General features: G+C 55.8%; 2 protein-coding genes across 6 annotated transcripts in view; both read left to right on the top strand.

The window, feature by feature from the left end:
* Nucleotides 1–9,859, top strand: part of KLHL22 (kelch like family member 22) — a 40,546-nt gene extending 30,687 nt beyond the window's left edge. For both annotated transcript variants that reach the window (XM_047828433.1, XM_047828434.1), the window contains exons 6-7: nt 5,550–5,783; nt 8,902–9,859. In XM_047828433.1, the coding sequence (XP_047684389.1) occupies nt 5,550–5,783; nt 8,902–9,267 (600 nt within the window). In that variant the 3' untranslated portion in view covers nt 9,268–9,859. The remainder of the gene's footprint in view (nt 1–5,549; nt 5,784–8,901) is intronic.
* Nucleotides 9,860–13,724: 3,865 nt separating this feature from the next.
* On the top strand, nt 13,725–25,524 carry SCARF2 (scavenger receptor class F member 2). Of its 4 annotated transcripts, none has more exons than XM_047828593.1 (11): nt 13,725–13,898; nt 18,797–18,855; nt 18,963–19,064; nt 19,257–19,776; nt 19,883–20,101; nt 20,245–20,373; nt 20,990–21,093; nt 21,177–21,294; nt 21,515–21,630; nt 22,831–22,983; nt 23,801–25,524. In XM_047828593.1, the coding sequence occupies exons 1-11, from the start codon at nt 13,729–13,731 to the stop codon at nt 24,700–24,702; spliced, it is 2,592 nt and encodes an 863-aa protein (XP_047684549.1). In that variant the 5' UTR covers nt 13,725–13,728; the 3' UTR covers nt 24,703–25,524. The 4 variants fall into 4 exon arrangements, with proteins under 4 accessions (XP_047684549.1, XP_047684547.1, XP_047684548.1 ...); XM_047828591.1 differs by having other exon boundaries at nt 22,762–22,983; XM_047828592.1 differs by having other exon boundaries at nt 21,500–21,630.
* Nucleotides 25,525–26,039: the final 515 nt, after the last annotated feature.

Genomic DNA, 26,039 nt, shown 5'->3' with positions numbered 1-26,039 from the left:
TCCTTCGTACTGTTTGTTCATTTCAGCTACTTTTTATTAAGCACCTACCATATACCGTGTTCTGGGGATCCAGTGGTGATAAAAAATGAGAAAGGATTTCGCACGCGCGCACACACACAGGTCATGGTGCTCACAGCCCATGTTAAGAGAGACTGCTTTTAACCTCTAAACAAATCATTAAAGTAACTGTCTATTGTGCTAAGTGTGTTGAAGGAAATTGAGAGAGTTGAGCTCAGCATTGCTCAGAGAGGCAGGACTAACCCGAAAAGACTGTTTGGGGAAGGCCCAAGCAAGATGTTGATTAGACCAGGGTCTAAAGGAAGCAGCTGTTGGGAGAGGGAAAAGAAGCTCCCAGGCCAGGAGGGGGACTTCCCAGTTCTGAATAAAGAGGGTTGGCATGAGGAGGGATTGTGAAGAGATGAGGGTAGAGGGGAGCGGCTCCTGAGCCATCAGGTGGTCCAGGTAGGGGCCATTGTGGCTTGTGCTAGGGTGGAGGCTATGGGGAAGGAGGGAGATGGGCAGGTTCGAGGTGTAGTTTGGAAGTAAACTGACCAGACTTGCTGATGGATCAGATGTTAGAGAATGAAGGGATAGATCATGGAAGATGCCCAGGTGCCAGGTTTGAGCACCTGTGCTGATGACCAGGCCGCTGACCAAGAAGACAAATGAGTTTGGGAATGAAAAAGAAAAGGAAAGGTTTCATCTAGGACATGATAAATATTGCAATTGGAAATGTCAGTTTGGCATTAAAAGTGAGCTCAGGGGAAATAGAAATGTGGAGGGTTTGTCAGGACATGATGGTGTGCACATGAACAGCTGTGATGAGCTCAGAGGAGCAGGGATGAAGAGAAGGTTGTGGAGGGGCAGCCAAGGAGGTAGACGAGAAGCCTGCCAGAGAACAGGGGATTTTCTCCTGTGAGCAAAGGGGGCCCACAGGTCCCAGAGAAGGCATCTATGCAGTCCACATTGCCAACTCAGAACCCACATTCAGACATAGCAAATGGCCGAGAGGAAAAAGCTGTCACACAGCCCCATCCATTTGTCATGTCCTCTCACCTGTTTCTTAGGGACCCTCATAATGCTGAGTCCCACCAACATGGCATCATTAAGAACTGGTTGCTGACATCCCCCCAACAGACCATGAACTCTCTGCCCCAGCAGCAGGCAGAGTGTTGCCTTCCTGTGTTCCAGAGGAGAAAAAGGGGATCTCTGCAGGGATCTCTACTCACTTAAAAAACCCCTCCAAGAGAATTCACACTTCTAGGAAGATAGAGTAGATACATTCTTCTTGATTCCTCTGTGCTAAGTACAACTCAAAACTCTTGGCATTATACATAAACTTAAGACTCGGAATGGTTGAAAGAAGGCAGTTCAGCTAGGGATCTCAAGAACTGAGGACAACACCACACACTAATGTGTTCCCTGGGTTTTCTTTTTGCCTCATATATCTCAGACTTGTAAGTAAAGACGCTGACAGCTGGTAACACCGATGGGAAGCAAACTTCAATGAATGTATAAAAATTGAAATCCTGCAGTGTGTTCTCCTACTCAAATAGACTCAAACTAGCAATCACCAACAGAAATCTCCAAATCATTGGAAACTGAACAACACACTTCTAAATAATCCATGGGTCAGAGGGAAATGATAAAAATACCTTGAAGTGAATGAAAATGGAAAGGCAGCATGTCAAAATTTGTGGCATCCAGCTAAAGCTGTGCTGAGAGGGGAATTTGTGGCACTGAAAGCATATGTTAGAGAAGAAGTAAATCTGAAATCATTTATACAAACTCCTATCTTAAGAATTTGGGGGGGGGGAGCAAAATAAAGCCAAACCAAGCAGAAGAAAAGAAATATCAAAGAGCAGAAATTAGAAGTTAAAAGCAGTAAAATCGTAGAGAAAATCAACAAAACAAACAACTGGCATCTTATTAACAAGATCAACAAAATTGACAAACCTCTAGTAAGTTTGAGAAAGAAGAAAGAGAAGACACAATTTAAAATATCAAGAATAAAATGGGACATAATTACAACCTCTGCAAACTTCAAGAGGATGATAAGGGGGATGATACTATAAACAACTCTACACATGTAAACTTGATTACAGATGAAATGGACTAATTCCCCCAAAATACAACCTAACACAACTGACTCAAAAGTAAATAGGTAACTTGAATAGCCCTATACCTGGTAAGAAAATTAAACTTCGCAGAAAGAAATGTCCAGGCCTAGTAGTATTGTGGAATTCTAAACATTGAAAGAAAAGCTAATACCAAATCTGCATGAATTTTTTTTTCTAGAAAATGGAAAAGGAGGGAATACTTCCCAATTTATGTTACGGGGTTAATATTGATAGCAAAACCAGACAAAGATGGTACCAAAAAAAGACAAATCTCTCAAATCTCTCATATGTATATCTCTCATATACATATAATATCCTTCACTGAATGTTAGCTAATAGAATTAACCCCCTTCAATAAATACATGACAAAATGGAACTGATTACAGAGATGGTAGGCTAGTTCCGTATTTGAAATTTAATCAGCACATACTTGACCATGCTAAAAAATCACATGTCAGTCAAAGCAGAAAAAGGATTTGACAATATGTTGCATCCATTCGTGATTAAACTCAGGAACTTAGAATAGAGATGCTTTTCTTCGACTTGCTGAAGAACATCTACAAAAATCCTACTGCTAGTAGTGTGTTTAATGGTGACAGACTGAATTGAATGCTTTTTTCTTAAGTTGGGGAGCAGGGCAAGGATGTCTGTTCTCACCACTCTTATTCATCATAGTTCTGGAGGGTCTAGCCAGGGAAACATGGCAAGAAAAGAAAATAAACACATGCAGCTTGAAAAGAAAGAAAGAAAACTGACCCTACAAATCAATAAATTGTCAAAAATCTAAAGGAATATACAAAAAAAAAAATCCTAGCACTAATAAGTGAGATCAGTAAAATTGCAAGATATAAGATAAAAGCATATAAGATATAAGCATAAAAAAATCAATTGCACAGTGCCTGGGTGGCTTAGTCAGTTAGGCATCCATCTTTGGCTCAGGTCATGATCTCGCAGTCCGTGAGTTCAAGCGCTGTGTCAGGCTCTGTGTTCACAGCTCGGAGCCTGGAGCCTGCTTCAGATTCTGTGTCTCCCCCTCTCTCTGCCCCTCCCCTGCTCATGCTCGCTCGCTCCCTCTGTCTCTCTCTCTCTCTCTCTCTGTCTCTCAAAAATAAATAAAGATTAAAAAATTTTTTTAAATCAATTGCATTTTTGTGTACTAGCAACAAACATGTGGACACTGAAATTATGAAGATAATACTATTTACAATTGCTCCAAAAAATGAAATACATAGGTATATATTTAACACAGGATTGATATGCTGAAAATTATAAAATACTAATGAAAGTTATAAAAGAAGATGTAAATGAGTGAGGAGACATACCAAGTACATGGATTGGAGGACTCAAATAATAAAGATGTCAGTTCTTCCCATATCAATATATGGGACCTAGAATACCTCCATTGTGTAAAAGAATAAAGTGGGAAGAATCAATCTGCCTGATTTCAAGACTTAACTACATAGTTATGGTAGTCACAACCATGATATTGGCAGAGGGATAGACACATAGATAGTGGAACAGAATGGAGAACCCACAATAGACCCACACAAAATGCCCATCTGAATTTTGACAAAGATGCAGAAGCAATTGAATGGAGGAAAGATAATCTTTCAACAAATTATGCTGGAACAGTTGGACATCCATAGGCAAAGAAAGTGAACATCAACCCAAGTCTCATACTTTATCTAAAAATTAACTCAAATGCCTTATGGGCTTATATGTAAAACATAGAGCTATATTTATTGGGGGAAAGTAGAGAAGTAGAAGAAAATCTTTGGGATCTAGGGCTAGGCAACAAGGACTTGGACTTGACCTTTCCCAAAGGATGAGCCATAAAAAGAAAAATTGATAAAATGGACTTCAGCAAAAGTACAGAGGGGATGTACAGATGGCAAACGAGCACATGAGAAGATTTGCAACATCATTAGCCATTAGGGAAGCTCAAATTAAATTCATAGTGAGAAAACCACCTATCAGAGAAGCTAAAAAAAAGGACTAAAAAATGGCAACACCCAGTGCTGGCAAGGATGCTGAGAAGCTAGGTTTCTCATACATTGCTGGTGGGAATGTAAAATGGCACAGCTACACTGGGAAAGAACTTCACAGTGTCTTTAAAAAGTTGACTTCCAATATCTTGGGTATTTTTCCCAGAGAAATGAAAATTTTGTACACAAATATTTATATCGGTTTATTGGTAACAACCAGAAATCGGGGCGAGGGACATAGGTGTGATTACAAATCGGTAACAGGATTACAAATTGGCAAATCCTAGTGGAAGTGGCAATGTCCTGTGTCTTGACTATGTCAACATAAGTGTCCTGGTTGTGTTTATTGTGCTACAGTTATACTAGCTCTTACTACTGGGGAGTCTGGGTAAAGGGTACATATGGTCTGTATTATTTCTTACAACTACATGTGAATCTACACTTCAAAATGAAAAGTTTAATTTAAAAAAGCACCAAAACCTCCCAGCCCCTACCATTGATGGGAGAAGACTCAGACCCTTGGTATATGTCCTGCCCAGTGCTCTCTCCCCTGTTCTCCACCCTGTCCACCTCTCCAGCCCTTTACTGTGTCCCCACACAACCTGAATGTTAGTTACTGGCTCTGTAACACAACTCTGGAGCTTCCACACCCCATGGGGCTCCTCTACCCCTAAAACACACAGTGCTCTGCCTTGGGGCCCATGGGCCCAGCATGAAGGGCCTTGCTCAGGGTGGGTGGAGTGAGTGGGTAGGAGAGAGGAGGATGTGGTAGGGACCAGTGTGAGGAGTCTAGCTGGTGGGGCAGGGAGGAGATCCTCTGCCAGGGTGCATGCATAAGGCTGAAGGCCAAAATCAAAAGCAGGGTGGTGTATTTTCCTCCTCCACACATAAGGGTCACTAAAATGGCATTATTCTTGGTGTTGATTTTGCATCTCACTTTTTTCCTCATCATGTCATTATATATTATTTGTGAACAGATTTTGAAAGTGGGGTCAGCAGTCCTGGAGGATTGGCTGGCCATTGGGAGAGGGGGTGTGGGGTTGTGGGGGGAGGTGGAGGGCACTGAGGATGGGTCAGGCAGTCCCAGAAGTGCTATCTGTTCTCCTGTGTCTGGCTCTGAAAGCTGTGCTTTGATTGCTTTGGGTCCCCCATGCAGACATCTCCTTTAGGGGCAAGGGAAAGAGAGATTCCATTCTCCACCTTGTAGAAACTCAGAGTTACCTCTGGGTCCACAGACTGTCTCCTGTTGGAGTAAGGTTGGGGTGGATGACTTGGACTGTATCAGGGAATATGCTTGCAGAACGTGAGGTGTAAGTTGGGATGCCATGAGGCATGGGGCAGCTTTGGGGGTATGAGTGGCCTTGGCAAGGGCTCCTGGTTGCCCTCCCTCATGGCCCTCTTGCCCCCTTCCCGCTGTCCCGGTTCTCTTGGTGGCCCTGAGCAGGTGTATGCCCACGCGGGCGCCTCTCTGGAGGGGAAGATGTACATTACCTGTGGCCGCAGAGGGGAGGACTACCTAAAGGAGACACACTGCTATGACCCAGACAGCAACACCTGGCACAGCCTGGCGGACGGACCTGTGCGGCGGGCCTGGCACGGCATGGCCACCCTCTTGGACAAGCTGTACGTGATTGGGGGCAGCAACAATGATGCTGGCTACAGGAGGGACGTGCATCAGGTGAGCAGAGCTGGGCTGCCCACCTACACATTATTCCCATCCCTTTTATTTATTTATTTTTTTAAATTTTTTTTTTTAACGTTTATTTATTTTTGAGATAGAGAGACAGAGCATGAACGGGGGAGGGTCAGAGAGAGGGAGACACAGAATCTGAAACAGGCTCCAGGCTCTGAGCTGTCAGCACAGAGCCTGACGCGGGGCTCGAACTCACGGACCACGAGATCATGACCTGAGCCGAAGTCGGCCGCCCAACCAACTAAGCCACCCAGGCACCCCTATCCCTTTTAATTGTTATGGATGAAAAATTAATTGTAATGTGTATGCCTTTTTTTAAAATAGACTTTATTTACTAAAGTTTATGTATTTTGAGAGAGAGAGTGGACGTGGGGAAGGGGTGGTGAGAGGGAGAGACAGAATCCCAAGCAGGCTCTGTGCTATTAGTGCAGAGCCAGACTCAGGGCTCGAATTCATGAACTGTGAGATCATACCTGAGCTGAGATCAAGAGTCGGACACTTAAAACCACCCAGGTGCCCAATAGACTTTTTTTTTTTTATGTTTACTTATTTTTGAGAGAGAGACAGAGTTTGAGCAGGGGAGGGGCAGAGAGAGAGGGAGACACAGAACTCAAAGCGGGCTCCAGACTCTAAGCTGTGAGCACAGAGCCCGACGCGGGGCTTGAACCCACGAACTGTGAGATCATGACCTGAGCCAGTCAGACACTTAACGACTGAGCCGCCCTGGCGCCCCTAGACTTTATTTTTTATAGCAGTTTTAGATTCTTGGCAAAATTGAGCAGAAGGTACAGAGATTTCCCATATACCCCCACCCCCACACACATGGTCTCCTCACTGTCAACATCCCCCACCAGAGTGAGACCTTTGTTACAGTCAGTGAACCTACAGTGACGTGTTGTTACTCCAAGTCCAAAGTTTACATTAGGGCTCACTCTTGGTGGTGTACATTCTATGGGTTTGGAAGAATGACATGTATCCACCATTATAGTATCGTACAGGATACTTTCATTTGTTTTTATTATTAAAAACATTAATTATAAAATTAATATAACCACCTTGCAAAATGTTTGAATAATGGATAAGGGTGAGGAAAAGCACCCATAATCCAGCTCAGTGCCACTATTTTTTAGTCCAACCCATGCATAGTTTCCACCTAATTGTAGGTAAAGAGCATTCCATTCTGCTTCTGGCTAAAGTTTGTTATGGCTGTTTTCCAGTTTAATTCTTGATCTCCATAGCCACCTCTTCTACCTCAGTGGCTCTGCAGAATTCTGTCACGTTGATGCATCATTTGGATTGGTTCAAGTTTTAACTATTTCAAGTAACATAAGTAATATTTGCTTTGTAGAACTTTTCAGGTATTTTGGATTATTTCCTTAGGTGAGAGCCATTCTTCTCAAAGCGTGGTCCCAGACTACCAGCATCCAATCACCTGGGAACTTGTTAGCAATGTAGGTTCTCAGGACCCACGCCGGGCCCATGCCCGACCCACTGAATTGGAAACTCTGGGGGCAGGGCTCAGCAAATCTGTTTTTATTTACTTATTTATTTATTTTTAATGTTTGTTTATTTATTTATTTATTTATTTATTTTTTGGAGAGAGACAGAGTGCAAGCCGGGGAGGGGAAGAGAGAGAGGGAGACACAGAATCCAAAGCAGGCTCCAGGCTCTGAGCCGTTAGCACAGAGCCCGACGCAGGGCTCGAACTCACAAGCTGTGAGATCATGACCTGGGCCGAAGTCAGATGCTTAACTGACTGAGCCACTCAGGTGCCCCTCAGCAAATCTGTTTTAATAGGTCTTGAGTGGTAAGAACCCCTGGGCTATAGTGGATTAGTTTCCTATTGCTGCCATGACAAATCACCACCAACTTAATCACTTAAATCAACATAAGCAAGTGTATTCTTACAGTTTGTAGGTCCTAAGTCTGATGCGGTCTCACTGGGCTAAAATCCAGGTGTCATCAGGGTGTCTGTCCTTTATAGAGGCCCTTGGGAAGAATCTGCTCCTTGCTCACTCAGGTTATCAGAATTCAGTTACCCGCGTTTGTAGAACTGAGTTCCCTGTTTCTTTTCTGGCTGTCGGCTAAAGGTCCTTCTTGGCTTCTGGTGGCCTCTGCATTCCCTGGCATGGGACCGCTTCATCCTCAGCCAGCAATGGCAGGTTGTCCTTTGACTTCTCTCCTGTTAGACTTTCTCCCCTCTCCTTTCAAGGACTTGTGCAATTAGGTGGGTCCACCCACAATATCCAGGATAACCTCCCCAGGTCTAGATCCAAACCCTTAAGCACGTTGGCAAAGTCCCTTTTGCCATGTAAAGTAACACTCACAGATTTTAGAGATTTAGGGCATGGACATCTTTGGAGGGTCACTTTTCTGCCGACCACAGCTGGAGAACCAAGTGTGATTATTAAGTCAAAAAGTAAGATTTTTGTGGCTCTTAGTACACATTGCCAAATAGCTGTCGTGGAGTGTCAAATGCGCAGTAGTATGGCTTCATTACACATTTGCCAGCACTGGATCTTGTGATTTTTCTTCCCCCAGTGGCTGCCTGTTGTCAGGGACAAATTTAACTCCTATTTTACATTTTTTGGATTATTAATAGGTTGAACATTTCCCCATGTATTTGTTTACTGTTTGGGGTAATTTTGGAGACATGAGAACGTTGATGGTCATCTCTAGTCAGCAAGTTAACTATTTCCACATTTTATCTGCACTTGCCTCTGTGTTGGGTACTTTGTGGGGCAGTTACTTGGGGTCCTTGTCCTCAGTCAGTTTCAGTCTTATGGAGGGGAGAGAACCCAAGACCTTGGAGAAGAACAGCATGCCAGTGTGCCAACTGGGAGATGCCCACACACCTGGGGCCACAGGCTGGCTGAGGGCCCCGGAGGCAGGGCAGAGCCTGGTCCATGGACAGGACATTTTGACGCTGGCCCCAAACTCTTCCTCCAGGGGAGCCGGGTTTACACATAGCCTGGCTGCATCCCTCAGCCTTGGTCTGAATCCAGGGCCTGGCTGAGAGTGCCGCCCTGCTCAGCTGGCCCAGGACGGGCTGGCAGCTCTGTCCCAGCAGGTGTCCAGCTTTACTCTGACCTTGGCTTTGCAGGTGGCCTGCTACAGCTGCACGTCTGGGCAGTGGTCGTCCGTCTGCCCGCTCCCAGCTGGACACGGTGAGCCTGGCATCGCTGTGCTGGACACCAGGATCTACGTGCTGGGTGGCCGCTCGCACAACCGTGGCAGCCGCACAGGCTATGTGCACATCTACGACGTGGAGAAAGACTGCTGGGAGGAGGGGCCGCAGCTGGACAACTCCATCTCGGGCCTGGCAGCCTGTGTGCTCACTCTGCCCCGCTCCCTGCTCCTCGAGCCGCCTCGTGGGACCCCTGACCGCAGCCAGGCCGACCCGGACTTTGCTTCCGAGGTGATGAGTGTGTCTGACTGGGAGGAGTTTGACAACTCGAGTGAGGACTAGGGCTCCGGCACCTGGTGTCAGAGGGAAGGTGGCAGGAGCTCTGAGGGCAGCAGGTCCTCAAGTGGTCCTTCCTGCTGGCACCGCCTGCTTGCTGGCTCCTGCCACCTATCCTTCACACTAGCCTGCCTGCCGGCCCATAGCAGTTATTTGGGGAGCTCTGCAGATCTGTGGCTGTAACTACCCTACGTTGGGGAATGCTTACAGAGGGCTCTGGTTCTCTGGAGGAGTTGACTGGGCCCACTCCTCCTCCGCTCGGACAGGGTGTGGCGTCACCAGCTGTCTTGGCCTCCCCAGTCCCTGGTTCTAGTCCCTACTGGGCTGAGAAGGCACCCTTCTCCAAAGGGACCTGGGAACTGGCCTCACGGATGAGGGGGCCCGGGCATATTGCGCCCCCTTCCGTGGGCAGGGAGGGGGTGGAGTGAGCCCGTTGCCTGCCTGGCATCTGGGGGTTTGAGCTATTACAAGCTCCCTGGAGAGAGAACAGAGATACATAGAATTGCCCGAGACTGGTTCTAGTAATAAAAAAGATCCCCTACAGCTGGGCTTTTCTGACCCTATGTTGTTGACAAATGAAATAAATCCTCTTACAAAAGGTGTGAATTGTTTTTCTATGGCCATGGCCACACTCCTTTCATAGCCCGTGCAAGCCTGCCCCACCGGGCTTCCCAGGGTCAGAGCTGCTGAGTGGCAGTGGGAAGCCAGGAGCCCCCCTCTGAGGGAGAAGCACAGTACACCCCCAGCTAGTGAGGCTGTTACTGGGAAACCTGGAAACCTACCTGGTCTGCTGACAAGTGGTCGCTTGGCCTGCTGGAGCACCTTCTCTGGTGAGGTGCTCTTCTCTGAACCTGGGTCCACCTCGATTAGCAATCTCTTGGCCCCAAGTAAAGCCCAGCCTGACATTGAGAAAACTGCCCCATGCCTGGGGAGGGAAGCCCAGTCACGATAGGCTTCCCCCAGCTTGCTGGATCTGAGTGTGGCCGGGATAGGAAGGGGAGAGCTGCATTTCCTGTAGGTTCACTAGCTAGCTGAGTTCTTAGCACACCGTCTCAAGGGTCATGCTGCTACAGTGGATGGGAACCTCTCTGGGCCACCAGCGAATGGGCTGAGCTTCCAGCACCAACCTGGCTTCTCCACAGCTGAGCTTCTACCTGAACATCCTTGCCTCCTGCTGTAGTTTCTGTACTTGCAAACTCCCAACGGCAGGCCTCCCTGCCAGCAACACCCTGCTGGTGATCTGTGACTTCCCAAGTCTCCCGGGCAGAGCATGGGGACAACTGGGGCTTCTTTCTGTACCCCAGTGCCTTGCCCAGAGCCTGAGGCAGCTGGCACCCTGTCGTGGATGGAAGAGAGCAGAGAGGCAGTGTGTGCTACTTGATGGAAGGAAGAGGGTAGGATCCAGGTACCCTAAAGACTTTGGGGTGTGGGGTGAGGCCAGTGGGAATTGCTGTGCTGCTCAACACCATATGTATGATTTTCATAGCTGTCTCTTGGGGCTCAGGTACCCCTGTGCAAATATGCCCCCAATCCCTGACCACAACATGATCTCATGCCCTTACACTTTGGGTAGCAATCCTAGTGTTGACCCTAATGGGTCACTTCTAATGGGACAGGATGGCCACATCCTTCAGTGTCCTCTCCCCTGCTCCTTGAGGGGCTCACAGTAGGAACCCAGTATTTCCTGTCTCTGCCACTACGTTGCAGGCCAGAGAGGCAGTTCCTACAGACCCCAGAGTTTCTGGGAAGGAGAAACCAGAAATGCCTACCCCCCTCTGCTGTGCCCCGGGCTTGCTGGTTCCATCCCCCTACCCAGAGCCATCAAGGTGCGGCCACAGCTTTATAAGAGACCTCTGCTCTTCAGGGGAGGAAAGGAGGATCTGTGAGGCCCTGTGGAGCATGGGATGGGGTAGACGCAAGCCCTGAAAGGAGTCTCGCCACTGTCCCATGTGGAGGCATTCATGGCTATCCACCACTGCCCTGCCCCCCCCCCCCCCCCCCTCCTGTCTCAGGACCTAGGCAGCCTGGGCACTCTAGCTTGGCAGGCTCTCAGGCCCAGCATTCATACCTTCACTCAGCTCAATGCTCATCCCTCTCTGCAAAATCCTCACCCTCTCAAGTACCCCAGGGAAGCCATCCTGGCTGGAACGGGTAGGCCCAGGCTCTGGACACCATGGTGTGTCTTGTGTGGTTGTTAGTCTGTGGGTGCCTGTGAACCCACAGCTTCCACAGGGCACCAGGCCAGCCATAGGGATGATCACTCACCCGCATTTCTCCATCTCCTGATAGGGATGTGGTGGCTGGGACAGACATGGGCCTTGCACTTGACACCTGAACTTGGCATCGACTAGGAGGTGGCCATGATGGGACACATGTAGGGGACTGTGGGTCTTGAGTAAGATGAGGCTAGGGACAGTTCTGCAGGCAGTGGGGGCAGTCAGATGTGATTAGAAAGACTATTCTGGGTGATACACTGATGGGTGGTTAGAGATTTGAAACATTCATGAAGTCTTGCTGATGGCATGGATTGGGGGCATCATCCAGCTGGTGCCCTGCCCAGAGGTGGGAATTTGGGAGTGGCAAGCAGTTCTGAGGGAAGGGAAAGAAGAGGATGGAGTTTGAGATATCTGTACATGAACTCAGCCCAGCTGGGGTGAGTGCCCAAAGCCCTGGGGCCTGTGCCTCTAAAGCCAGGAGCTGGGCTACCACAAGCTGCTGGGCAGACCCTGCAGCCACATGGGCCTCTTTTGGCCTCTGTTGCTGGCAGGCTACAGGGGCCTCCATGGGAAGGGCCCCAGCACTGGGAGGGTGCTGCTGAGGTCAGGGCCGTGCCCAGGCGGAGCTGCCCTCAAGTGGCCAGTCTCTTTACTTGTCTCCAAGAAGTGTTTGTGATCTCAGGGGTGCAACTTCCCCTCCCCCCTCCCCTTCCCCTTCCCCCCAGCTCACCTGCCTCTGGCTTCCCTCCTTCACCAGCAAGGCTGAGGGAAGGGCCCCAACCCCTGAAGCTCCCTACCCTGCTCTTCCCATCTCACCCTCCTCTGACCTCCCTTGGACAGGTCTCCCTTCCAGCCAGCCTGGTGATGCCCACAGTCTTGGGCCTTCCAATGGCCATGTTTCCAAGTCCCTCCTTTGGGCCACCTTCTACTCGGATCACCTCCACATAAGTGAGGAAGGACACTGCCTCTCCCTCCTCAGGGAGTCTGTATTCAGCCTGCTCTTCAAGAGAAGACAGGTGCCCTCTCCTGCACAGGTCCTCCCACCAACTCCCAAGTCTGCAAAAGACAAGCTCATCTTTGCTGGGACCAGGATGCCCCCTTTTGTTCCACCCCCAGGCCTGTCTACCTTTCCTGTTCCATGGGTCCTGGGATTGGGTCTGTGCCCCAGAGCACTGGCCACCCCTCTGCTTCCTGGGCCCAGATTTTCTCTTCCTCCCTGTCCCCCTAGGCCCTGTTCCTCTCAACTCACCCCCTCCACCCAACTGCCCCTGCTCCGTTCTATACTGTCACCCCCATTCTTCCTGATGCAGGAACCCCCAGGCCTCCACCCTTGACTCCATCTTTTGGAGTTTTCCGCTGGTGATCCAATAGCCTTCTCAACTAGAATTCTTCAACCAGGCTCACCTTTCACCCCTGGACGGGATTACAGGGTCTCAGTCCTGGAATACTCCCGTCTCCTCCCTCTGCCTTTGCCCCCACCTGCATTTACCTCCATCTTCTATCCGAGCCCACTCTTGGGCCATGCTACCGTCTGGGTATGTGTGCAGTCCGTACCTACGAAGACACCCGTTGCCCAGGCCTCAAGTCCAGACCGAGTTGACCCATAGGCCTCAAGCATCCTGTTCGGGTGTCCTCTGCAAGGTTTGCACGAAGTGAGCAGAAGGAGCCGACAGAACAACCCAGCTCTACAAGGTCTTTGCGTCGGGGAGCAGAGGCCGGCTTGCGGCCTTGACCCGGGCACTCTTTGGGCCGCCCTCCCCCGGCCGGTTCCGAGGTCCTGGGGGCCGAGGGAGCTTCCGTGAGTTGCGTCCTCATCCCCACCCCCTTTCCCACCCCGGGCCTGGCTGCGCATTGAACGCGCAGGGGCAGCTTCTCTGGTGGGTGGTTGGAGAGGGAGCGGAAAGGCTCGCGGACAGGGGATTCCTTGGGCGCCCCCCCTCCCCCGCGCTGGCCCCTCCCTCTTTCAAAGTTCCGCGGGCTTCCTCCAAGTTCGCCCCCAAGTTTGCTAGCGGCCGCGTGGGGGCGGGGGCCGCGCGGAGGGGCGGTGGCGCGGCCGGAGGGTGGGGTCTGGCGCGCGGGGCGGGCGCTGCCGCCTGGCCGGCCGCGGCTGGCCCGGGATCAGGGAGCCGATGTGGAATTTCCTGCCCGGCCCGGCGCCCCTCCTGCCGCCCCCCGCCCGGCCGCGCACTCCGCTTCCGGCCGCTCTCGCTGCGGCCGCACCCGCGCCCGCCCCGCGCCTGCCCCGCGCCGCATGGAGGGCGCAGGGCCCCGGGGGGCCGGGCCGGCGCGGCGCCGGGGAGCCGGGGGGCCGCCGTCGCCGCTGCTGCCACCGCTGCTGCTGCTGCTGCTCTGGCTGCTGCCCGGCCCCGCGGCGTCCCAGGAGCTGAACCCGCGCGGCCGCAACGTGTGCCGTGCTCCCGGGTAGGAGCCCGGCCTGGCTGGGGGAGGGGGTCGAGGGGGACGCTAGGGGCCGAGGGGAGGGGGCACCCGGGACCTTCCTAAGCTAAACGCTCTAGACCTTTTCGCCGCCCTCGCCGACGCAGACTCCTCTCCAGGCCGAGCCTGGGCACCGGGCCACAACGGTGCATCCGAGGATACCCCAGACGAGAAGTCAGCCGATGGGAGAACGGAGTGCAGTAGGCGCCCCGAAGGGTGACAGACGGTGTCTGAGATTTCAGACCTTGAAAAAGGAACCCTTGGGCCGGGTTGTGAAGGCCATAGGGAGAAGTCGGGTAAGGGCATTCCAAGCAGATGGAAGAGTATGTGCAAAGTGCAAAGGCCCCAGGCACGAGTGTGGCTCGAGGCGGGAGGGAGGGTGAGGGTTGAGTGGAGATGGAGCAGCGCTCCTGAGAGGTGGGAGCCGACGCATCTTGAGGCTGGCAGGACTCGGAAGGACAGATTTGTATCTTAGAGGCAGGCGCGGGTGGGAGGAGGATGGTGATGGAGCTCGCACTGAGGAGCCTGCGCTCAGAGTGGACCAGAAGCGGGATTCAAAAAGACAATGACGTGCACCACGGTCGGAAAGATGTGGAAATCCCGGTGGGGATTCTGGGTGCGCGGAAGGGCCGCGCAGACGGGACGCCACGAGGTGTCGGTTGGGGAAGCCAGCGTGGGACAGGCAATGGGCAGGCCCCGCGGAAAAGTGGCGGGCCGAAGATCTTGCGCGGAGGGAAAAGAGCGGAGGACAGACGCTAGGAGTGGGCGCAGAGGTCAGAGGACTTGGTCGGCCGGTCAGGGGCCACAGCGAGGTCAAGAACAACTCCGCTCTCGGGATCAAGGAGCTGGCGTATGGGGGTGCCTTGGTGCAAGTTGGGGGGCGCCGCGCGGGTGGGAAGCTGGAGAGGCGGCCTCGGGACTCCGGTCTGGGTTCCGTCGGGGGGCCCTGAGCCGCAGGGCTATGGGAGGCCGCGTCCGGGGGCTTGGCAGTCGCCGCAGACAAGGGGCTGCAAGGGGGCCGCGCGGGGTTTCCGAGCTCGGATCCCGCGGCGCACAGACCCCTCCCCACTGTGAGCCCCGCCTCCGGGGCGGGGGCCGGCCTGGCCCGCCATCTGCTTCACATCGACGCCGCCGCCGCCGCCGCCTCCCGGGCCTCCCCGGCCCCAGGAATGCAGTGGCAGTGGCGGGCGGGGCCGTGCCTGGAGAGGGGGAGGGCGCGATCGCTGACGGCCTTGTCTCTCCGCCTCAGTCCTCCTTCCCCGATGGGGCTCCGTGCTGGGGGATCCGGTGGCAGGCTCAAGCTGTCGGGAGCCTGAGCCCTTCGCTCCATGTCCGGTTGCCTGGACGCCTCCCCATGAGGCGGCCTGTTTCAGTAGCCCAGAGCCCGGAGTTGAATTTCGGAGCCAGATGCCACCTCTCCCCACCTGTATGGACTGGGAACAAATCGCTTAACCTCTCTGAGCCTGACTCTGACTGACCCTGTCAAATGGGGTTAGTGGTGGTGTCCCCCTCATGGGGTGGAGAGGGGAAGACTGATTTTGTGTGGAGCTGGTTAATGGGAAGGACGGCCACTCTGGGCACTGTCCACTCAGGGTCTGGGCCATCTCTTTCAACACCCTTCCAAGGCTCCCACCCGCGGTTCCTTTTCCCCAGAGGCAGGAGAACCTGAAGAGGGGAGCGGATGGGCAGCCAGTAAAATCCCATGCACCTACTGTGATTGTAGCAGCGATACAGCAGCCAGGACAAATGTCACTGTCCTCGCAGTGGAGGAGACTTACAGAAAGTCATCTGATATTTAGCAAGTGCTGGGTAGGAAGTGTTCAGTTGGGGAGCGCTGTATTCTTTAGGGTGATCTGGGGAGACCCACGGGGAGGTGATGAGTAGTCAGGGGTTTGCAGGAGAGGAGGTGGAGCCCTGCAGTGCCTGGGGCAAGGCTCTAAGTGCAAAGGGCTTGTTGGAAGTACAGAAAAGAGCCATGGGGGCTGGGCAGAGCCTGGGAGGAGGATGGTGGAGGAAGAATGAGGATGGGCAGGCCACAGTGGGTCTCTGAGGGACACGAGAACCCCCAGGGGCTTTACACCCAGGAGGGGTGGGATCTGACCATGTTCAGCTGCCAGGTGGCAGATGAACAGGGCTTACTTAGGCGGGTAAAAGGGAGAACCAGTTAGGAAGTCATCCAGGAGAAACCAGGGAGAGCGAGGTGGGCTCTCACAAGGCTTGGGCAGAGCAGGGAGAAGTGGCTCATCCCTTCTTAGATCCAGTTTGGAGAATAGAGCGGCATGGTTCCCTATGAATCAGGTGTGTGCTGTGAGTGGAGTCTCAGTCACCACAGAGTGGGTGCTCTGGGGTTTCAGCCTCCCCACCTGAAAGGATGGAGCTACCTGAGATGGGGAAGGCTCCTCTGGGGGGAGGCTAGGAGTTCAGTCTGGGGAGGTGGGCCCCACTAGAGAGAGGGCTCTGAGCATTTGCAGTGCCTCATCTAGATGTGACCCAGGGGAGCATTCTGAGGGAGTGGACAGAGGAGAGGTGAGGACAGAGCCAAGGAGGGGGACAGAAACCAGAGGAGGGGTGTCCACGGGGCAGGTGGAAAGCAGGGAAGTATGGGATTCCAGGTGATGGTGGGCAGAGGAGCCTCCAGGCTGGATTGGAGAGAAAATGAGGACAGACATTGGCACAGTGAGCAAGCAGTTCAGTTCTTTGAAACGGGTGCTTTGCTGCAGGTTCAAGATCACACGGTTTGAATCATGGCAGTTTTGTTTACAGTGACTGTGATCTCTAGAGGGGGCAGCCCGAAGCAAGGCGTGCTTGCTAAGGGGCCTGGCCCGACCTGCAGCCTGGCTCCTGAGGGTCTCACCAACTTACAGTTTGAGTGTGGGAACTGTCCCCTGCACCAGGCCATTTTTCTCATCTCAGTTTTGTAAGTTCTTGAGAGGGTGGGCTTGCCACCTCTCTTGTCTGCCAACCCGTCCCAGAAGGAAAAGCAGCTATCCCATAGGCTCCTCCTCATGCTCTTGCTGAATTCCCATGGGGCTCCCTCCTTGCTGGGGGTAGAGGGTGTTAGCTCTGCTGGGGTGGGACCTGGGTGCCTCCCATGCTGGGAGTGAACTTAGGTGAACTCAGGGGGCTTCCTGGAGCCTGCACAGCATGGACTGGAGAGCAGACTACAGCCTTGGCTGAGCTCTTAGTTTGTGCTTTCTGAATACTCCAGCCAGATCCATGGGCCCCTTTCTATAAATAAGGAGTCTGAAGGTCAGAGAGGTTAAGTTCTGTGCCCAAAGTCACACAGGCATCAAATCCAGCTTAATGTGGCCCTGACACCAGACTCCTAGCCACAGAGCCATGTGGCCAGGGCAGAAAGTGGTCAGTGCTTCCAGGGCCATCACCATCCCAGCTGGCCAGCTGGCAAGGCTGCCTACACAAGGGACACCTACAGAGGCTCCCCACCCAGAAACCTGGGCTCAGAACTGGCAGAAAAGGCAGGAGGGTGATAGGCTGGCAGACCTGGCTCTCCCCTGAAGATGGGCATGTATGCATCCTGCGGCCAGGCTGGGTGGGTGGAAAAGCCTGGTGAGGGGTGCGGGAAAGCCAAGCCTGCTTTGTGTTTCTGGGTCTGGTTTCTAGTTTCATTTGTGGAAAATAAGCTGGGCCCATCCCTTGCAGGCTGGGATTTTATGATTCCTGTTCCCAAGGTTCCTCATCTTTGGACTGAGGGAGAATCAAACCGTTTGGGGGGGGGGGTGGTGGCATCCCAGGTGTGGCATTGTTCTCTGCTGGGGAAGGGATAGGGGGCATTTTGACGGGCACGATATGGACACCTGCAGCCTTTCCCTTCCCAGCTGGTCCCACCCACCAGGGTCTCACGCCTCCTCCTTACTGCCTCCCAACACCACATCCTGGTTCTAGATCAGACTCCTGAAGAGGCATACTCCTTTTCTCAAATAGCAATGGCTGCTCTGTGACTTCAGGATCTGGGTGAAGTTCTAGGTCTGCTGGGACCCACAAACCTGCAGCCTGAGTGTCCATTCCTTCTTCTCAGCCTCCTTTGTTCCCCAAATGTGGACACATCCCCTGTGAACCCCCACTCGCCCTCTCGAGTGGCACCTTTCACTCTGGCAGGGCCTCCAAACTTTTGTGCCCAGGGGTTTGGGAGGCTGTACTATCCTGAAATGCAACAGTTCTGTTATTTACTTCCTACTGAGCTAACGTCATGTACCTTGTAAAACCAAATAAAATTACAATAAGATGTTTAAAACACATAAGTAGATGCTCTAATATCTCCTCCCTCCATTCCAAGTCTTGCCCTGGTGCTCTGGAGCCCTCACTGTTTTGCTTTCCTTGCTGTCATGGAGGACTCCCAGGGTGTGCCCTGCCCCTCCACCGAGTGGACACCAACCGGGTATCCAGGTGTGCCTGTCAGGCCCCACCAGTCCCAGCTGTCCAGGTCACAGCTAGATTCTGACACCCATCTGGCTGGACCCCCACCTCCAGTGATGTCACTTTAAGCAGGTCCTGGAGACTCAAGGACCTCTCTCACCAGCCCATTCTGGGACACCTGGGGTTCTTTTCTCAGGCCTAGTTGGAGTGGGGGTGGATCAAAGAGGAGTTAGGTAGAATGGGGAGGGGAGGGAAGACCCTTTATAGAAGGGACTGAGAAGTTCTTGGAGGTTAGATCTCTTGGTGGTCTGCCCTCTGCGGCCTCCCATTGTCTGCTCCCCAGGGCTGGAGTGTGTGTCTTATTTGCTGGAAATCTGAACCTACAGCAGTACCTGGCATATGGCAAGGCCTCCATAACCACCTCCCCAGGGCAGGGTGGATGTTGCTGGGGAGCCCTAGCAAGGACAGGGGTTGGGGCTCAGGCTCAGGAGCTCTTTCTTTGCCTGCAGCTCTCAGGAGCCCACGTGCTGCACCGGCTGGAAGCAGCAGGGGGACGAGTGTGGGGTCGGTGAGTGGGGCACACTGGGGACCTGGGCAGGGGGTGGGGGCACGGAGAGGAAGAGGGGATAGTGTGGGGGCATCACACGCGGCAGCTGAGACCCGTTTTGTCCGCAGCGGTGTGCGAAGGCAACTCCACGTGTTCGGAGAATGAGGTGTGCGTGCGGCCTGGCGAGTGCCGCTGCCGCCATGGCTACTTCGGTGCCAACTGCGACACCAGTGAGCTAGGATCCGGGTGGGCGCTGGGTAGTGGGGCAGAGCCTGTGAGTGGGAGCGGTCTGATCCCGGAAAGGGATCCAGCATGGGGGGAGGGTCCCCAAAGGCGGAGGGCGGGACGCGGGTAGGTTCTGGCTGGATCTGGGCTCCCTCGAGAGCACCCTGGCCTCACACCCTTTCCGTCCGCTCCTGCAGAGTGCCCGCGCCAGTTCTGGGGCCCCGACTGCAAGGAGCTGTGTATCTGCCACCCGCATGGGCAGTGCGAGGATGTGACAGGCCAGTGTACGTGTCACGCGCGGCGCTGGGGCGCACGCTGCGAGCATGCGTGCCAGTGCCAACACGGCGTGTGCCACCCGCGGAGCGGCGCGTGTCGCTGCGAGCCTGGCTGGTGGGGCGCTCAGTGCGCCAGCGCGTGCTACTGCAGCGCCACGTCGCGCTGCGACCCACAGACGGGCGCGTGCCTGTGCCACGCAGGCTGGTGGGGCCGCAGCTGCAACAATCAGTGCGCCTGCAACACATCGCCGTGCGAGCAACAGAGCGGCCGCTGCCAGTGCCGCGAGCGTACATTCGGCGCGCGCTGCGAGCGCTACTGCCAATGCTTTCGCGGCCGCTGCCACCCTGTGGACGGCACGTGCGCCTGCGAGCCGGGCTACCGTGGCAAGTACTGCCGGGAGCCGTGCCCTGCCGGCTTCTACGGCCTGGGCTGCCGCCGCCGGTAAGCTCGGGCCCCGGGCTGGGGAGGGGAGGAGGGGGGCGGAGCGCCGAAGGGGACCGGGGTGAGGTGGCTCTGGGCCCCGCCTAGCCTCCCGCCCCTTCCCCAGATGCGGCCAGTGCAAGGGCCAGCAGCCTTGCACGGTGGCCGAGGGCCGCTGCCTGACATGCGAGCCAGGCTGGAACGGCACCAAGTGTGACCAGCCATGCGCCACCGGCTTCTACGGCGAGGGCTGCGGCCACCGCTGCCCGCCGTGCCGCGACGGGCATGCCTGCAACCACGTCACCGGCAAGTGCACGCGCTGCAACGCGGGCTGGATCGGCGACCGGTGAGCAAGCAGCCCATGCCCGAACGTATCCCAGGCACGCAGCCCCAGCCCCGCCAATCCCCGAATGCTTTCCGCGGAGCGCACTATGGGCTTTCGGTTTGTTTGCTTTCGTTTCCACTGACTCCCTCTCCCCGCGTTCCGAGGTGCGAGACCAAGTGCAGCAATGGCACTTACGGCGAGGACTGTGCATTCGTGTGCGCCGATTGCGGGAGCGGCCACTGCGACTTCCAGTCGGGGCGTTGCCTGTGCAGCCCCGGAGTCCATGGGCCCCAGTGAGTGCCCAGGGACCCAAAGGGGGTTAGGGGATATGTACTCCTCACAGGGCTCCAGCTACACCCCAGGTGCTGCTATGGTGACCGACTAAATGAGACCCGACTAGACTAGGCCCTTCAGCCTAGATCCGCTTACCGCAGCTAGGGAGTCCTGTCAGACTCTTTGGGGCCATTTCCTGCTCTGGTGTACAGCCGGTGCTCAGAGAAGGGGTTGGCAACCAGTTCGGCCTGTGGTCAGTGGGCTCCTGAGGACTGCACGACTGAGGTGACCCCAAGCTGGTGCAGACAGAGCAGAGACCTCCACTTATAGCCAAGGGACTGGTCTGGCAGCCCCTCTTCTCACCCACCCAAGAGTCAGCCCCAGAAGTGGACACTGAGTCTGGGTGACCACAGGCCCTGTCTCCCAGACCCCATCCCGCTGGTTGTGCAACGTATCATTTCCAAAACATTGATCGTTCAGTGTGTGCCTGGCGGTGGTGGTGGGCGTCAAACCCCAGAGAATAGAGCTAGAGAACCTGGCTCTGGAACCCGGGCTGGCTCGCGGCAGGGGCGAGGACAGGTGGCATCACGGGGTGGGGGGGCTGCTGTGGCCCTCCCTGATCCCGTGTCCCCGTAGCTGTAACCTGACGTGTCCGCCTGGGCTCCATGGCGTGGACTGCGCCCAGGCCTGCAGTTGCCACGAGGACTCGTGCGACCCGGTCACTGGTGCCTGCCGCCTGGGTGAGTGGTCGAGGGGGACATAGTATTGAGGGGGACGCAAGGAGTACCGGCACCCACGCTGACCCCGGTGCCCTCCCATACAGAGACCAACCAGCGCAAGGGCGTGATGGGTGCGGGCGCGTTGCTTGCCCTGCTCCTCGGCCTGCTGCTCTCGCTGCTCGGCTGCTGCTGCGCCTGCCGCGGCAAGGACCCGGCGCGCCGGTGAGGCCCGACGTCGTCCCGCTGTCTCGGGTTCAGGCCGAACTCTCAGTGGCACTGCGCGCCCTTCCCTAGGCCGCTCCAGGCCCCTGCTCCGCCCGGGGGTGTGGCACTGCCTATCTTTAGCTCAGGCCCCGCCCTTCCTGTGTCTGGGCTCCAGCAGAGATCAAACTGTCCCATCCAGGCCCCGCCCCACCCCTTTACTCAGGCCCCGCCCCCGCAGGGAGCTCACGCTCGGGAGGAAAAAGGCGCCGCAGCGACTGTGCGGGCGCTTCAGCCGCATCAGCATGAAGCTGCCCCGGATCCCGCTCCGCAGGCAGAAGCTGCCGAAGGTTGTAGGTAAGGATATCCGCACGGGGTCTCTGGGGGAACACTTCCCGATGCAGGAGGCTGTTGGGAAATGAGTGTGAAGGAGTCGGTGTAGGAAATGCGGGCCTTGAGTGTTGGTGTGGGTGGGCTGGGGAGGGATGGAAAGAGGGTCCTGAGGTAGGCGAGCCCGGGGAGGAAGGACGGAGTCCTTGGTGTGCAGGCAAATGTGGGAGGTTTGGGCCCTGTCTGGGTGAGTGATGGTGATTGCATCTGGAGTGTGTGGACATGCCGGTGGGCAGAACCCCTACAATCTGTAGCAGTGCACTAGAAGTCTTGGTGGGTAGCTGCAGGTGAAGGGGGGTTGGGGCAGGGGAAACTTGTGCATGGAAATGCCCTGTCACAGGGAGCACTCCTCGCCCCCCCCCCCCGCCCCGCCCCTGCCCACCTAGATCCCCTGCAGTGCTCTGGGTCCTTCCTGGAAAGTGGGCAGGCTGGTCTCCCAACTCTCAACCCTAAGTCAGGACTCCACGTGCAGACTCTCTCCGTCTGCACTGACACACCAGGAGTGGACTCCCTTTTTGCTATTTGTTTCTGAAGATGAAGGGAGATAAAGATGGAGACAGCTGAGAAAACTTCTTGGCCCACTCAGCAGAGTGCGATCTGTGGACACAGGTGTGGGGCTGGACCCCACATCTCAACTGTGAAAGGCAGATAGGCCAGCTGGCCTCTGAGATTCCCCCACTTGTTGGGGCTAGGCCCCGGGGGTTCAGTCTGCTGAAATGGGCTGAGCCAAAGGGTGGTCTCACCACTGCACATTTGAGCTGGGAAAAAAACCAAAAAACCCAAGAAACCTCATGTCTTTCTGGGTCCTACAGGGCAGGGTCCAAACATGGCTTGGAGGCCCTGATGGCCTGTCCCAGCCAGGTGTTCTCTCCAGCCCTCTCTTTCCAATGCTTCAGCCCATCCTTGTTCAGCTCCCTAGCAGCACACACTAACCCTGCACCTTTGACTACGTTGTTTCCCCTTATTTCTTTTTACTAGTTCACCTCTACCCATTCTCCCATCTTGTTTTGGTCTAGTGTCACTCTGCCTGGTGAATTGCCTGCTCCACCCACAGTCTTAGGATAGGACTGTTCTTGGTTACTCTGTCATTTGTTGCAGGAGGGCTAGTGAGGGCACAGGCTGGAACAGGGCAGGGCCCCTGGCAGCTGTGCCTCCCTCCTTCCCCAGTGGCCCACCACGACCTGGATAACACACTCAACTGCAGCTTCCTGGAGCCACCCTCAGGGCTGGAGCAGCCCTCTCCATCATGGTCCTCCCGGGCCTCCTTCTCTTCCTTTGACACCACTGATGAAGGCCCTGTGTACTGTGTACCCCATGAAGGTGAGCACTGCCCTGCTTGGGCCTCCCTCCAGCCCAGTGAAATGTTTCAGCTGAAAAGGTTTCTGTGCTCTGAGGGACAGGCAGCATGGGAGGAAGGGCGTGGTGATACTCCTAGCTAGGGGTTGGACACAGAGCTGAGGCTGCAGAATGGGGTTCTGTGCTGCTCAGCGCTGGACTGGGGTAGGGTCTGGGGAGGTGGGTGGGCTCTTCTGTCTCTAGCCACAGCCCAGATTCACTTCTTTGGGAGACCGTTCATAGAGAAGGTTCTGGGCCTAGGTAGAAGATGGCAGAGGAGATAGGAGCAGGGGTCTATGGGATATGGGGGCACACTTTTGCCTGAAGCTTTGGCCCACAAACACCTGGAAGGAGCTTGACTAGCTGTGGCCTTGGCCTCTCTCCTTTCCTATCCCCCTGGGTGACCTTGAGCAGGCAACTAACCTCTCTGAGCCTTAGAAGCCTTATCTCTTTATGAGGAATAATGAATCACCTAGCAGGTGTTCCAGAATCATATCTGATGATCCGACTTCCCCTCCCACTCGGGTTTGGGGATGTGGTGGGAAGGGATGCAAGGCCAGGCCCAGGTTGGGGCTTCAGCCTCAGGAACGTGCCCTTCATCCCCCAGGACCAGGCTTCACACCCTGGGTCTCAGAACGAAGTTTGTGGTTGGTGCTATGATTTCGCCAGGCATGTCTGGATACCAGGGCGACTGAGCATCAGCTGGGGTGGGGAAGAGGAGGAAAGGCAGGGTTTTGCTTGAAGGCTGGATGGCCCAGCTCTCTGTGGAGGCCGTGACTGCCAGCTCTTCTTCCCTTGTCAGAGACCGCAACGGACAGCAGGGACGCGGAGCCCCCCACAGCTCCTTCGGAGGCACTGGCGTCATCCCCCGCTCTGGTGACCACGCTGGCTTCCGCAGAGGAGGCGACGCCCCTCCCCCCGTCCTCTGACAGCGAGCGGTCGGCATCGAGCGTGGAGGGGCCCGGCGGGGCGCTGTATGCGCGCGTGGCCCGGCGCGAGGCCCGGCCGGCCCGGGCCCGGGGCGAGGCTGGAGGCCTGTCGCTTTCGCCATCTCCCGAGCGCAGGAAGCCGCCTCCACCCGACCCTGCCACCAAGCCCAAGGTGTCCTGGATCCACGGCAAGCACGGCGCCGCTGCCGGTGCGCCTTCTCCGCCACTCTCGGGACCCGAGGCTGCGCCCAGCCCCACCAAGAGGAAACGGACGCCCAGCGACACGTCGGCGCGGCCGGATGAGCCCAGCAGCCCCCGGGCCCGTGACCCGACGCCTCGGCCCCCGGGGCTGGCGGAGGAGGGGCCTGCCCTCGCCTCCCCCTCGCCGCCTAGGGCTCGGGCGCGGGGCCGCGGCCCTGGCCTCTCAGAGCCCACGGACGCTGGCGGTCCCCCGCGCGGAGCGCCCGAGGTCGCCTCCATGCTGGCCGCGGAGCTGCGCGACAAGACTCGCAGCCTGGGCCGCGCCGAAGGGGCTACGGTCGCGCAGGGTCCCCGAGAGAAGCCGGCGCCGCCGCAGAAGGCCAAGCGATCGGTGCTGCCTGCCTCGCCTGCCCGCGCGTCCCCCGCGCCGGAGGCCCCGGGGCCCGAGAAGGCGGCAGCCGGCGCGCCCGCTCCAGACACCCCCAGGAAGAAGACCCCCATCCAGAAGCCGCCGCGCAAGAAGAGCCGGGAAGCGGCGGGCGACCTGGGCAGGGCGGGCGCGCCCACCCTGTAGCAGGCGGCAGCCCGGCCGTGCCCGCAGATTCCCCAGGCTTAGAAGCGCTGCTTGCCACCCCGCGTAATGCGCCAGCCCGGCGCGCCCCGCGGCGGCCCGGGCACGGCGGCCTCCCGGGGCTTCGTACCGGCGCAGCCAGGCGGGAGGCTGGGTCTCATTGGCTCAGGCTCCAGCGGCGGCTCCTGGATTGGAGCACTGCTCTCGGGCGGGAAGGTCCCATTCCATTGGTCGAGGCCTGACAGGGGCTTAGCTGGCGATTTCCTTCCCATTGGCCGAGGGCTCCGACCAGTCAGGGTCTCAAAGGTCGAAGACAGGAGGGTTCGGCCTGGAGATCACCTCTTACGGGCCCAGAGTGCACTCGGCCGGGGCTACCTTCTCATTGGTCGAGGCCAGAAGCATTTCTGTCTCGACTGCCTCATTGGCCAAGGCCTGGCGCCTCTGGCTGGAGGGCTTTTTCCTTGATCGTAGCCGAGGGCTACTTCCCTGGCTAGGCCTCAGGGCATCTGTCTGGAGCCTGGGGAGGAGAGCTGGTCTCTGCTCCCCAAAGGGCTCAGCGTCCCCGGGGCCCGGCCTGGCCCCCCACTTCCCCTCCCTGCGCCCCCAGCCTCCCTAGCCCTGGCCCCTCAGCTGTCGAGCTGGTTTTGATGGCCTCCCACCACCCCACATGCCGCGGGAATCCGAAGGGCAACTCCAGTAGCCCGAGGAGATGTATTTATAGGCCCCCGGCAGGGCTGCTCCCACCCCATCCGGGTGCCCCAGGATGGGCTCCTCCCGGCAGGGGCTTGGCCAAAGCTTTCTTAATAAAGTGCCTTTTTTTTCTCCTGTGCTTTGCCTGCTTCCTATCTAACCTTCCTCCTGCAAGGTTCCTTCCTCAGAGAATTTGTGTGACCTTTTCTAGCCTGCACTCACCCACAAGACTCCTCTACCTAAGCAGAACCTGGAAGCCCAGGTGTGGCTCTCCAGGGGCTAAGCTGGATGTGGGTTGTGTCCATCCGCCCATCATTTCTTTATCAAGTTTATTGGGCACCCACCTTGGGCCACTCCATTCTCAACTAGCAGCCTGGGAGTCCCTTGGCTACAGGGAGCTTGTACGTGGGGCTGACCTGTGCTGCTCCCAGTGGCCAGTGCTGTTACACTTGGGGGCACCGAGCTGTTTGGTGTGGCTGGTACAGGTCAGAGGCTGGGGCCAGGGGCAGTGGGCCACAGGCACAGCTCCAGCAGGGCCTCACCAGGCACAAACAAGATGGTCTGGCCCTGCACAGAGCCCTGCTGTCTGCCTCAATGGGCTCCTTGTCCTCAGCCGGAAACTCTCACCCGCCCGCCCTCCCCACCAGGCT

Source organism: Prionailurus viverrinus, chromosome D3 (assembly GCF_022837055.1).
Source record: "Prionailurus viverrinus isolate Anna chromosome D3, UM_Priviv_1.0, whole genome shotgun sequence".
Lineage (NCBI taxonomy): Eukaryota > Metazoa > Chordata > Mammalia > Carnivora > Felidae > Prionailurus > Prionailurus viverrinus.
The sequence above is the reverse complement of the archived record's forward strand: the minus strand, read 5'-3'. Positions and strand labels throughout refer to the sequence as shown.

Excerpts from the sequence above, each read along its gene's own strand:
- SCARF2 (XM_047828589.1), top strand. The coding sequence starts at position 13,729 with ATGGAGGGCGCAGGGCCCCGGGGGGCCGGGCCGGCGCGGCGCCGGGGA. Across the intron at positions 21,631-22,761 it reads GAAGCTGCCGAAGGTTGTAG|GAGGGCTAGTGAGGGCACAG; the intron begins GTAAGGATATCC and ends CATTTGTTGCAG. Across the intron at positions 22,984-23,800 it reads GTACTGTGTACCCCATGAAG|AGACCGCAACGGACAGCAGG; the intron begins GTGAGCACTGCC and ends TTCCCTTGTCAG.